The 14,384-nt window shown below is 28.5% G+C and overlaps 3 protein-coding genes and 1 long non-coding RNA gene across 4 annotated transcripts; 2 read left to right on the forward strand and 2 right to left on the reverse strand.

The window, feature by feature from the left end:
• Window positions 1-620: 620 nt before the first annotated feature.
• Window positions 621-3,004, reverse strand: LOC132925301 (E3 SUMO-protein ligase ZBED1-like). The gene is made up of 3 exons (XM_060989710.1): window positions 2,831-3,004; window positions 966-2,756; window positions 621-629 (listed from the first exon to the last, which is right to left on the reverse strand). The coding sequence occupies exons 1-3, from the start codon at window positions 3,002-3,004 to the stop codon at window positions 621-623; spliced, it is 1,974 nt and encodes a 657-aa protein (XP_060845693.1).
• Window positions 3,005-4,897: 1,893 nt separating this feature from the next.
• On the forward strand, window positions 4,898-5,857 carry LOC132925302 (uncharacterized). The gene is given in 3 exon segments (XM_060989711.1): window positions 4,898-5,108; window positions 5,575-5,601; window positions 5,604-5,857. Coding segments are annotated over 3 exon segments (492 nt in total).
• A 94-nt stretch (window positions 5,858-5,951) lies between these two features.
• On the forward strand, window positions 5,952-6,745 carry LOC132923914 (uncharacterized). The gene is made up of 3 exons (XR_009661276.1): window positions 5,952-6,025; window positions 6,095-6,184; window positions 6,685-6,745. It is a non-coding gene; the product is annotated as an uncharacterized LOC132923914 (long non-coding RNA).
• Window positions 6,746-7,218: 473 nt separating this feature from the next.
• LOC132925303 (putative nuclease HARBI1) lies at window positions 7,219-8,996 on the reverse strand. Its single transcript, XM_060989712.1, has 6 exons — window positions 8,769-8,996; window positions 8,374-8,570; window positions 8,137-8,296; window positions 7,899-8,043; window positions 7,567-7,711; window positions 7,219-7,492 (listed from the first exon to the last, which is right to left on the reverse strand). Exons 1-6 carry the CDS (start codon window positions 8,994-8,996, stop codon window positions 7,219-7,221), a joined length of 1,149 nt encoding a protein of 382 aa, XP_060845695.1.
• Window positions 8,997-14,384: the final 5,388 nt, after the last annotated feature.

The following is a 14,384-nucleotide window of genomic DNA, read 5'->3' on the forward strand; positions in this document are numbered from 1 at the left end:
ATTCTGTTATAAGCTCCGATAACATGATAACAATATCTTAACAGAATGCTGAAAGGTTGTTACTGTTACTAGTTTACTACTGTTACTGTTATTGTTGTCTGTTACTTGTTACTTGTTAGTTGTTACTACAAACTAGTTCAAACTGTGACTGTCAACTACAACTGTTAGTGTAGTCTGTAACAGTGACTGAGGACTGTCAAATAGCAAGTGTCAACTACAACTGTTACTGTTACTGTAGTAGTGTAGTCTGTTACTACATTACTACAACAACTATTAAAGGTAATAGGTATTAGGTGCCTACTAGTCACTACTTAATAGTCTAAATCACTTATTACTTATCATTATGTTTTTAATTGCTAACTTTTACTATTTTAGTGCTGGCAAAAATTAAAATAAAACATAATACAATTATTATTCTATTATTTACTGACTTGATAGTGTTTTTTTTTTTAATAGTTGAATAGTTGAACTTGTATTTTAAATGTATTAAATATTATATTATATACAAAATTTCAAACAATTAATTTTGAAAAAAATAACTCATAACTAAATTATAATATATATTATATACCTTTAGTAGTCATTTATTCTATAGGTATCTTTTTTAGTGTATTGGCAATTTAATATATCTGTTTCAAAATTCAAAATAAAACTAAATAATATTTATATAAAATAACATAAGTAACTTTAGAATAATAAATAATAATTATTAAAATATTATATAATAATATATAGTATAATTAAAAATAAAAACAAATAAGCTTCCTTGTTGGTTAATACCTTATACCAAAAGTATACAATAAATAATAATATGTAAGTACATAACTATATTACATAACATAGGTACCTACTGGCTAGTTGTTTAGATAATAAATACACATTTAAGTTTATTAACTTAACAAGGTATAAATTTAAATATTACAATTTTATGTTGAATTATAATTTAAAAACAATAACATCTCTACTTTGTCACTTTTAAGACGACAACGACGATCATTTAAAATGAGTCCGGCTTTTGAAAAAATACGCTCACAAGGAACTGAAGTACCAAGGCAACATAAAGTCCTCTTAGCTAAAATATTTAAGTATGGATAGTTATATCTATGATATTTCCACCATTTAAGTGGATCTAAATTTCTTTTCAGTATACCATCTTCCAAGTACCTTTGAACCTCAATTATTGCACGTGACTTTGAGGTCCCTGAAGACATTAATTTGGCTACGCCAGTGTCAATAGTTTCCCAAATCGATAGACTATTTGACGTTGATGCAGTGTCTACACTAATATATTCAGGTTGGTCTTGATTTTGTTCATCAATTTGTTTGGATCTTTCTAAATATATTATGTTGGACGTTTTTTCAATAACATCATTTTTTGTTGTTTCGTTTTGCACAGCATTGTTACTGAATGGGAGGTTTTTAAAACGAGGATCCAAGAAAGTAGACCGGCATAATGTTTTACTCTTGTCAACATTTTTCCATATATCACGATTTTCCATATTACTAATAAGTTTTTTTATAATAGCATGTGTTCTATTTTGAAATTCCATCGTCGACAATTTTGTGCATGCATTTATTAAACCTTGAGCCAACACAATGACTATTGATGCAGTTATATAAGATTCACCACTTACTGCTTTAGTAGCCTCTTCAAAAGGCCTAAGTACAGTACACAATTCTTTTAATAATGTCCATTCATCACAATTTAAACTCTGAGGTGCTTTATCGAGCAACCCCAATGTCCCTCTTATGGAACTTTCTAGTTCTATAAAACGTTGTAACATATAATACGTGGCATTCCACCGCGTTTGAACATCTTGTAGCAATTTTTTTGGTTCGTCTACTCCATTATTGATTTGATATGTTTTCAATTTATTATTGGCTACTGTACTTTTGCGAAAATGTGTGACGATGGTCTTAACTTTATCTACAAGGTCATTTTCTAAAGTAAGAGCCGATTGAACTACTAAATTTAAAGTATGTGCAAAGCATCCCATGTGTTTAAATTTTAATGAACTTAATGCATTTTTTATGTTACTAGCATTATCAGAGACAGCCAATTCTATCTTACCATCAAGTTGCCATTCATCTACAGTTTTTTTAATTTCTGCACTCAAATTATTGCTAGTATGACTTTCATTAAATGCAGAACAACTTATAAGAACCGACTTTAACGAAAAATTAGAACCAATAAAATGTATGGTGATGGCCATAAAACTTTCGTTATTGCGTGATGTCCAACAATCAGTTGTTAAACAAATATGTTCTGCTTCTTTTAATACTAATTCTTTCATTTCTCTCATGCATTTTTCATATAAGGCTGGGATATGTTCTTTTGAAATTGATTGGCGACTTGGTAGTATATAACTAGGGTTCAACATTTTAACGAAACTTTTAAAGCCCTTGTCCTCGACTATTTTAAAGGGTTGATAATCTTTTGTAAATAAACTTAAAAGGGATTGATCTATATCTTTCTTCATGTTAATGGTAAGTTTTTTCGGAATGTAAGTAGCAATAGACAGTTGCTTACGCTTTTGTACTTTTGCATTATTTTCAGCTTGCATTTGGGATTGACCATTTTGGATTTGAGTAAAGACATTTACATTTGGTGGATCAATTAATGAAGTTTGATGAGAAGTACCAGGTACAGAACTAATTGATGGCAATGATGGGGAAGTCGAATTTACTGAAGGCTCATTAATACTATGATGCATACTACTAGGGTCATCAATATCTGTTATAGTTCTGGATTGATTCTAGAGTTTTAATAATATTAGGAATAATTAATTTAATTTAAAAATTAAGTTGTTTTAATTTGTAATTTACTTACTTTATTTATGCCTTGTTCATGTTTTAAGAAAATCATATGACAACTAGATAGATGTTTTTTAAGATTAGTTAATGACGACTTATATGATTTATCTTTTTTGCATATATCACATTTTGCATAAACGTTGTCTACAATAGTAAAATATGACCATACTGAGCTGTTTCTCCAATCCATGACTATTATATTTTACTAATAAATCTCACAACTCAAATTTTAAGAATAAAACTTTAAACCGAGTATATTTATTAAATAACAGCAGTAGCTACACAGTACACTGGACACTAGAAGATTAGTGAATGATATTTATTATTTGTTTTGTGGGTAAAAGGGTGGCTGATGTATTGCAATATCTAACTTGTATTGACATGTCATAACATATTAGCATAATGCATAGAACCCTATATAGTAATAACTAATAATCAAGTAATAATAAATATTTAGCTTTAAATTGCAAATTAATAATTATTATTATTGTTATACTCTTATATTAGTAATAAACTAATAACTAATAAGTAATAATATAAAAACACATAGGACCAAATTTATTAAATTAATATCATATTATATTTAATGGTTATACATAATATAATGTCAATTGTAAAAAAAGCAGGTAAGTGAGTATCGCTCTGCTGTACATTAGGGGATGGGGTGGACCTCGGACTAGGGTAGGTTAAATTTGAATGCAATGATAGATATCATTGTATACGAAAAACGATTCTGAACGGAGATGATTTGTCAGTCTAGAATATATTCTATTTAAATTTTAAATATTGTAATATATTCTATTTTGAAATAAATAGTATAGTTACTATACGTTACTATAGTTACTTTATAGTATCTGTTTATTAATAAAAAAAGTATTTGGCCAACATACGCATTATGAGCGTATGAAATTTAATTTAAATTTTGACATATTTCGTATAAATTCGAACTTTAAACACTTATAAAAAAAAATCGTGACTAACGATTTCGGATTTTTTATTAACACTTTAAGATCAACTTATAAGAAACCTTGTATTAAATTTTCAAGATTTTCTGGCCACCCAAAAAATTTTTATCGGCATTTGAAGAAAAAAAACTTAGAAAAGTCGAAAATTTCAATTGTTTATAAGTAGCTTAAAAATGGTCAAAATATTTTGAAAATTTAACTTTAAAGAGGTAACCATAATATAAACATTTGGTGAAAATTTCAAGTAAGGAGTTACAAATTCTACTAATTCAAAATTGATAAAAAATAATTATAATTAGATTTAATTTAAATTTAAAAAAATTCAGGAAATACTCATATTTCCTATTAGCTGGTATATTATTAATTTTTGTTTTGTTGATCGTGGTGCACACACGTTCAATTCGTAGTGCACACTTGTCACTTGTACATTCGTGGTGCATATAAAAATAAGCCTGGTCTATGGTAAGATTATGTTACATAATATGACATGTTATACTGAAAAATAACAGTCAATAACAGTAACTGTTATTTTGATAGTAACAGTAGCAGATTATAACAGTTATCAGTATTGATAACAGGTTACCATCACTACACGACATGTCCGGAACGCGCTACGACACGCACGGTCCCGTTACATCTTCTATCGTGATTCCGCGATGAACGATCACTTTTACTTGAACCAGGGACCCAATTCTTGAAATGTTATAAAAATTGTACGACATATTTATCGCATGCGATATAATGATAAAATTATCGAATGCGACTAAATTATATTGAATTCGAGTAACGAGATCTATTCCTGAACTAGTATCGATAAACTTTTATCTTTTATTGAGTGCGATAAATTTTCTCGCATGAACCACTGCGGTAACAATAATAAATACATTATTCTAACCTCAAACTGTAAAAATTATTAGTGAATAGTGATTACAATTAATGATACTATTCAAATTTAAAATAGTATTGTACTTTTAAATTTTAATTGTATATTTGTATATTATAATTAATTAGTTATTACTACCACGATCTCAAATCGTACTAGTCTAATATTTTGTTTTTATGGTGTCGTGAGTTTCTTGTTACTATACGTTACTACTAATAGATTATTACTTAATACAATGAGTGACAAAAAACTTAACGTGAAGAGCCGGCCTACTAAAACACAAATGAAAATGCTGGTTGAACTATTGAGACTTAATCCGGAACTTATGTCAGGAAAATTCACAGCCAATATCACTCAGAAAGTTGCCAAAGAAATGTGGGAGGAAATTGCTTGTAAGCTTAACGCGTTACCAGGCGCTGATAAACCATGGGATAAATGGAAAAAGGTAATTTATATTTAGTTTGGCTGTCTAGATTTTCATGTTATAAGTCCATTGGAAGCATTAGTCTAATATATGATTTACATGGTCATTATTATTTTATTATATAATTTAGTTGGTAAATACACATTTTACTACATTTAGTCATACTTTAAATCATAATAATAATGTATACAATTATTATTTAAAACCTTTATTTCGAGGTAATTATATAAATGGATTTAAAAGTTGTTTTTTTTTAGTGATTTTTATTTAAACTAATAATACTTATTTATTATTTAAGAACAATATGTAAAATTAAAATATATTTTCTGTATAAATTACATATTATTATACCCAATACCTAAACTTCCAATGTAGCTTGCTGTTAAATATTATAAAACACTACATTTTGTAGATTATACATTGAAAAATTCTCAGTTGAATACTTAAAAACATTATACTCTTTCAATTAATATTGTAATTATTACTATTATGGCAAGATACTAAAAATACTGCAAAACCAAGGCTGCTACTATCAAACGCCATAGCCGTGGAACTGGAGGCGGACCGCCTTGTAACATAAGTTTAACTGAAGTTCAATCTGATGCCATAGCACAAATCAGTGAAATCGCTATTACGGGGCATAACAAAAGTCAAGAATCAATTGTTGAATTCGCATTAGAAAACACTTCTACAAAATTCTTAGATAGTTCTCGATTGGATGAAAATATTGAAATTATTATGGAAAATGATCCTAACTGTGAGTATTTTTGATAATAGTCAATTTTTTTTACATAATTTTACAATCTAAAATATTTTTTATTGCTTGTATGTGATTTACAAATTATTTTATAGCCCTCAATTTTCCCGAAAGTGAAGTCATACAGATGTTTGAAACTTCTGCATATGTACAACCACATCAAATTTCTGCCACTGATCCAAGTATAGCTAAGCAACAATTTTATTTTATTTTTGACTAATTAATATGTACGTGAATTACATGTTTTGTAGCTATCATTGAAATTTCTGGATCTAAATCTCTAACACCTTTAGAGACCTTTTCTTACCAGCCACCAAAACGAAAAAGTACTCAAAAGCCCAGTAAGAATTGATATATTATATCATATTTTTAATTAGTTATCTAGGTATTTCATTGGTACATGACTGGTACTGCAGAGGATATTTTAAGAAACTTTCACTTGGCAAAAATTATGAAATACAATTTTGGGGTGTGCTAGATTTGTTATAGTTAGCTTAAAATAAAAATTAGATTCCAAAACATCTCAAACAAAACATGGCATTAAATTTGAGTTGCTTAGTATACTAGTTAAAATATCCACTATAAGGTAGTGGAAATAGATCATTGATTTAGATACTTATAAATTATTAAAGGGAAATTTTAAATATTATTTTTTTTTATAAATAATTTTTATAATTATCATATTAACTCGCATATTATATGGTTTTTTTATGGTTATCACTAGTCAGTAAAAATGTGCAACATATGGCTTTATATTTCAAATTTATTTGGTTTTTATTTGTCGTAATATTTTATAGGTATACTCACTTTATATATTTTTAATCATGTTCATAACTTATAGAACTAAGCAAACAAAGATTTGAGGACACAAATTCGGCTACAATAAGACTTGGAGATTTAGCAGAAAAAAAATTGAAATGAAAGAGGCATATTATTCTAATAAACTAAAGATAATGCAGGAACAATGCGACACTTTGAAAAATATTAATAATTCTTTATTACATCTTATAGATACAAATTATAATAGTAATCAATTGCAAGACTGATATTTTTAACCATTAGATTTTAAATGTTATACTCTGAAATTTGTTTTTTAATATATTACTATTTATTTGTTTTTATTTTCATTTATTATTATATTTTATCTGTTAACACAAGGCAAAATAGCAGTGATTTAGATTTAAATAGAATTATGTTTTTAATATTTAATTATAATTATTATTTTTTATATTGTAATAATATTGTTCAATTGCAAGACTGACATTTTTAACCATTAGATTTTAAATGTTATACTCTGAAGTTATTTGTTTTTATTTTCAATTATAATGATTTTAAATACATAATATAATATACTTTTTAATTTTGAAACAGTAGATTACGTTTGTGGTACGTTTCGATTATGTAGAAACCCTACAATACGGTCTCGTTGTCTTCTTCCTAACATCAAATCTCTATTACGGTTATCATTTACATGTTCATAGAGTGGTTCTTGATTGTGATACATTCCCAAATCAAATTCGTCTATAGTTTCATCCATTACTTCAGAAATATTGTACTCGATGCACATGTTGTGTAGAACAATGCATGCATTAATTATAGCAGTAGCCTTTTCTGGCTTATGATGGAGTACTCTATCCTTCAAAAGACACCTACATATGATTTAAAAGTACCAATAGTATTATCTAGACAATAAATCAAACTTAAGAAAAAATTGATTTGCTACCTAAACCGCATTTTCAGGACACCATTGCATCTTTCTATTACACTTCTTACATACATTTGGTTTTTGTTGTAATTTTCTTCGGCTGCTGTTCTTGGTTGAGCTATTGGTGTTAGGAGCCACGGACGTAAAGGATAACCCGAATCGCCTATCAAAATATATTATAAAAACGTTTGTAATAATTATACTTAAAATATTCATTGTTCTAATTAACTATTTTTGGTTGTACCAAATAGCAACTTTAAGTCATGAGAACTGAGAAGGTTGATAATATGTATCTTCTTAGTGAGTACACAAATTATTATGGTTAAGTAGTATTTTTAAATAAAATTTACCTAATAAAAAGTAGTCACTATAATTATGATTATGCAGTTCTTTGAGCATTATTGAAACATTGCTGTTGTTCCATATATGAACATCATGAGTGCTTCCGGGAAACAGTGCGTTTACGTTTAACACTTTTAGATTTGAATCACATACCTATATTTAAAACGTGGGGCTTTGTGCAGGTATTTCGGTAACATAATTTATGATTTACTTGTAATTATATAATAAGTAAGTAAATCTACTAACTAGCTGAACATTCATTGAATGATAGTTCTTGCGGTTGACATACATATATTCAGGGTATTGATTTTCAACAAGATTCATATTTTTTGAAGGAGAAACAATAGCTATGTGCGTACAATCTAAGCAGCCTATAACTCCAGCAAATCCAGTTTTTCTATAAAACCTTGACAGTTTTAACAAAATTAATTTCAAACATAATCTTTTATAATGTACCTATATTTTAAATTGAACATATATTACTCGTTGCGAACTTCATCAAGCTCTTGAATATTACTGGGAAATTTTACCCAAGTATTAAAAATTTCGGGTTGGTTCAAAGCAGCAACTATTTGTTTTACACATCTAGATACAGATGACTGTGACAAATTCATTAATCGACTATTCCCGACTGACGTTTGATACGACCCCGTTACAAAGAAATTTAAAACTACTAAAACCTAAATAAAAAATGATTTTTATTAGCCTATAGAGTTCAAATAAAAATAACTTATAAGGATCAAATCTAGTTTAGTGGTCATAAAATTTTTTAATTATTTTTTCCGAATCACATGTATTCAACGTGGGTATCATAAACTTAAATTGAAAAATTTGAATGTTCAATAAACTAGATTAATAATTATACATTTTTACTTTACTTTTGTTTGGATATCAATAGAAGACAATCGGGTATCAACTACAATAAATGGCTTTAATATATTAATCAAATACCGCGTTATTTCTTTTGAGAGCCGAAAATTTTTCATAAACAATTTATCCGTCAACGCAAAAGTATCATACGTTGGCCTTTGGAAATTATTTCTTAATTCGATTTCATCTATTTGTTCATTTATATTTACGAAATATGCCATTAAATCGAAATCCATTGCACAGAATATAACGTTGAAAGAATGACTACCTATTACAGTATTACCTATTGGTAGTATAGAATTTAGATTCTAAATTTCTAAATATTTCGTTATCAAAATTTCGGCCTCCGCGTAAATTTTGCGGAAAACAATCCTAGATAAAATAAAACTATTATGCGATAAAAGTTTTGTCACCCTTCAAGACCCAGTCGATAAATTGTCGAATGATTCGTGTGCGACAAAATTTTTTCACTTTTCGAGAATAACACTTTTTTAAATTCGTGCGACAAACGTATTTATCGCATTCGACAAATAGTCGAATGATTTCAAGAATTGGGTCCCAGGGGTCTTATTCTCGAAATTTGTCACATTCGACAAAAATAGAACTCGATCGATTCGTGTTTAATGGTATTCTCGAAATAATGTGTGACATTACTCGCATGAAAAACGTTCGACATTTTGTCTATTTTGTCTATTGACTTCGACATAATTAATTCGAATGATTTTTTATTTGCTTACGCCATAGATTCAATATATTTAATTTATCAACATTCAACTGTAGAATAGTCATTAGTGATTAGTCACTTTGTAATTTTTCGTTTACATTAGATTCACATTTCGACACCTAGTTACTAGTTAGTTTTGAATAAAAGTTAAATTATTAAATAATATTAAAAATGGCAAACGATTATGAACAAGCTGTGATGTTTGCTATGATAAACGTTGAGAGACTAGGAGCTCAAAATGTTAGACAACCTTTTGGTGTTAAGGTAAATCCTTTTTTGGTTTTGTCAGATATAGCATTTGTCAAAACTTACAGATTGAGTAAAAATTTGACAAATTATTTAATCGAGTTAGTCACTCCATTTATAGAACCGCCAAAGCGTTCGTCGGCATTGAATGTTCAAGATAAGGTACTTAATAAATAAAAATAATAATTTATATCATAATATATATATATATACTTTTTTAAATGTTACGTTAAAATATTCTTTAGGTTTTAATCACACTGCATTTTTTTGGTACTGGGTCGTATCAATTACTTACTGGTAATAGTAGATATAGTGCTGTATCTCAGTCTTCTGTATCACGCAGCATTAGTGAAGTAACTAATGCACCTTATCAACCAACTATTTTCAATAGTTGGGTCAAATTTCCCAAAAACATTCATGAATTAAGAAAGTTACGAAATGAGTATGCATACGTATATTATATAAGTAATTAAATAGGAATATAGGAATGGTATGGAAGTAACCAAGTAGATATAGGTAGATAAAGTAAAATTGGAATTTTATTTTATAAAATAGAATACCTACATACCTAACATCCCAATATCTACAATTCCAATACACAATTTTTAATACTCTTCACATACTACCTACTAATTAACATCTTAAATTTATTAGATTTTACATGAAAACAGGATTTCCCGGAGTTTGTGGGTGCATAGATTGCACTCATATTACTATTGTAGCTCCATCAGGAAATCTAGGAGCAGAAAATTATTATCCTTAACATATTTATGTAAATAGAAAAAATTATCATTCAATAAATACCCAATTAGTAAGACAATTAATAACATACATATATTGTACAATGTGTCCCAAATCAAATAATTTAGGTACCTACCTAAACTTTTTGGCTTTTGCTGTATTTTTAATGTGTTATATTTTATTTTTAAATGGCGATCAGAAGTAAAAACTATACATTTTACAAAAATCATCAGATAATATATAGAAATATGATGTTATGACTTATTAGGTATAATAAATTAATGTATGATAATAAATAACGGTGTAACAACAAGATATGTCCAAACCATATTTAACATTACGGTGCAACAACAAGACACATCAAAAAAATATTAAATTACAGTGCAACAACAAGATATGTCCAAACAAGTTTTTATTGCTTCCTTAAATTATTATTAAAAGTTAAGCATTATCTATAAGTGCATAAGTTGTATGTACCCTAAAACTTAAATGTACCATTTTTTTTAAAATTCTAAATTTTTTTTTTTTGAGTTTATAAGGTTTTTTTTGTTTTCTAAATAAAAATAAAAAAGGACATGTCTGGTTATTGCCCCAAGGTCTTCAATTACTGAAGTAATATATAATGCTGAAAAAAATTTAATTGATATTGGAGTATCGATTCGTAGTGCAGCAATGCAATTAGGGATATGAGAATCAGCTCTAAGAAAAAGATTAAAAGTTGGGCATGGTGTTTCATCTTTGGGACGTTTTAAAAGAACATTTAATGATGAACAAGAAAAAGAGTTAGCAAAACATTGTAAAGACTTAGACAATAGATTTTATGGGATATCTTTTAAAAAATTACAACAGTTAGCATATCAGTTTGCATTAAAAAATGACATTGAACATCGATTTAATGAAGAAAAACAATTAGCGGGATATGACTGGGCAAATTCATTTATTGTAAGACATGATTTATCATTAAGAACTCCTCAAAAAACAAGTGTTGCGAGAATCATGGGATTCAATCGTTATCAAATAAATCGATTTTGTGATAATTTAAAAACAGTGTATCAAAAATTGAATGTACCACCAAGTCGTATATTTAATATGGACGAAACTGGAATACTTACAGTACCAAATAAAGTACCAAAAGTGATTTCGTCTAAAGGAAAAAAAATAGTGTGTAAATCTGTTGCTGCTGAACGTGGTGAATTAGTTACAGCAGTTTGTTGCTTCAGTGCGAGTGGTATTTATGTACCTCCTAATTTAGTTTTTCTGAGAAAAAGAATGAAAGAAGAATATTTGAACGGGGCACCCCCAGAAACTCTAGGTTTATTATCTGATAGTGGTTACATAAATTCAGATTTATTTTTAAAGTTGTTAGTACATTTTAAACACCATGTTAAACCATCTGAAGACTCCCCAGTTTTACTTATTTTGGACAATCACACCTCACATATTAATATAAATACAATCACATATTGCCGAACTAACTTTATACATTTGGTAAGTATACCACCACATTCGAGTCATCGTACTCAACCATTAGATAGATGTTTCTTTAAACCGTTAAAAGACTACTATGCCTACCATTATGATATATGGACAACCACACATCCTGGAAGAGTGGTCACTTTATATCAACTTGCAGAAATTTTCGGTAATGCATATGGAGAAACTGCAACAATGAACAAAGCATTAAATGCATTTCAAATGTGTGGAATTTGGCCTCACAACCCAAATATTTTTAGTGATGATGATTTTCTACCTTCTACAGTGACAGATCAAACAGTTTCTGAAGATCCTCCAAATGATCAGCCATTAGACATTATAAATATGCCAATTGAATTTGTTAATAATGAAGTCCCATTAAATCAAACAGTTGAAGAGCAATCTACATCATCACTTATAGTAATTTCTTCTAATATATCTACAGAGCCACTAGAAAATAATGTACTTCAAGCCTCAACTTCAAAAATTACAAAATCCCCAGTGTCACCTGCAGATATTATACCTCTTCCTAAAATAACACTAAAAAGAAAGCGTCGTACCAAAGGTAAAAAATCTGAAATTTTGTCTTCTACTCCTTATAAAAACCAAATTGAAACTTTAGAAAAAGATAAGGAAAATGCAAAACTAATTTCTGAAAAAAATAAAGCAGATAAGAAAGCAAGAAGAAATTTATTTGAAACTAAATCAAAACCAAACAAGAAAAAAGTGGTTAAAAAAGCTGATACCTCTGAACAAGTAAGCACAACCGTTAACGCTGAATCAGCTACAACAGTAACTTACAAAGAAAATTGTCCAGCATGTAATGAAAAATATGAAGATCCACCAACCGAGGGTTGAATTATGTGTTGCAAGTGTAAGATTTGGTGGCATGAAGCATGTTCATACTATGAGGATCCCCATAAAGACTTTGTATGCGATTTATGTTCATAGAAATAATACTTTTTTATTTTGTATTTTAAGTATTTGTTAAAATTGACAAGGTAGTCATGAAAAAGAGGTTATTATTATAATTTTTTTTTTAAATTTGTATTTTAAGTTTCTGTTGAAATTGACAAGGTAGTCATGAAAAAGAGATTATTTATTTTATATTTTAAACTTTGCAATTTTAGTATGTATTGTTTCATTTTTATGTTTATAATTATTAATTAATATTGTAAGTGTTAAATAGTTTATTTTTCCATTCAAGGAAAGATATTGTTCAAGTTTTTAATATAAGTTAAATGAAACAAATTGTCAAACTAGTCATGATTATGTGAATATCTTTTTTTATATTAGTATTATGCAATTTGGTAATAAAAGGTAATAATAATGTTGGAGTGTAAACTATGTAACCAAGTTCCTAAAGTATTTTGACGATTATATATTTTAATATTGTTAAATATAAAATATTTGATTACTAATTTCAAATAAAGAGTTATTCTACACAACTAAGTCTATATTTATTTCCCATAAGGACTTTTACCCTGACCTATACGGAATTTTACCCCACGCATGGGGTAAGATTCCCAATTTTTCTTTTTTACATTTTTTGCAAATAATTATTTAAAGGTATGTAAAAATAAAGTTTAATATATAAATTGACATTCCTTATAAGTTTACCTTTTGAAAAAATATCACTTGAGAGCATATTAAAATGTTTATCACATTATAAAAACTAAATAAATAGAAAACGCGCACTTTAACCCAGGCTACTCTAACAGATCTTTAGTAAGATTAGAGTTTATATCATTTAACCATATAGTTTCAAACATTTTTTTCTTTTAAAAGAAGTAAAAATGAATTATTAAATTACCTTAATTAATCTCATTGAATAAGACTTGAATTATTTTTCTGTGCAATATACTGATACAGTACGCAACGGACGCCGGTACACAGCACAGGCAGGCACCGCAGCAGCCGGTCTTACCAATAGCAATACCAAAATGCCAATAGCCACAACGGGCAACGACTACGTGACACTGTCGTCACTCCCAACACGTCGCAAAAGCGCTAGGCGTGACAGGAAAAAAAGTCGGTCGGGACGATTATTGGTCGCCGGCGATCGTTTTCTTTTACATCAACCGTCGAACTGACTATGATTGTACGAATTATTGTTTTTTTTTGCTATCAACGCTGTGCCGCAAAACCATTGACCAACTCTTGTTGTACGACTTTTTGTTCGTTCTACTATTCTAATTCGTACACGAGTGTACATCAACGCTACCTGGTGTTTTGTGATCTAAAACTTATACACGAAAATAAACTGTGGCAACGCAGAGACACACCGGTATAATACCATGTGCTATGTTAGCTGTCCGAAATTTTTGAATCCGAATTTATTGGTGTATTTTTCGTTGAAATAGGAAAATCATGAGGAATAATATTAACAACTAGTGCCTGGTAGATCTTTGTGTTGAGCTTTGAGCTTAATGACTATAGT

This window comes from Rhopalosiphum padi, chromosome 3, assembly GCF_020882245.1.
Source record: "Rhopalosiphum padi isolate XX-2018 chromosome 3, ASM2088224v1, whole genome shotgun sequence".
Classification (NCBI taxonomy): domain Eukaryota; kingdom Metazoa; phylum Arthropoda; class Insecta; order Hemiptera; family Aphididae; genus Rhopalosiphum; species Rhopalosiphum padi.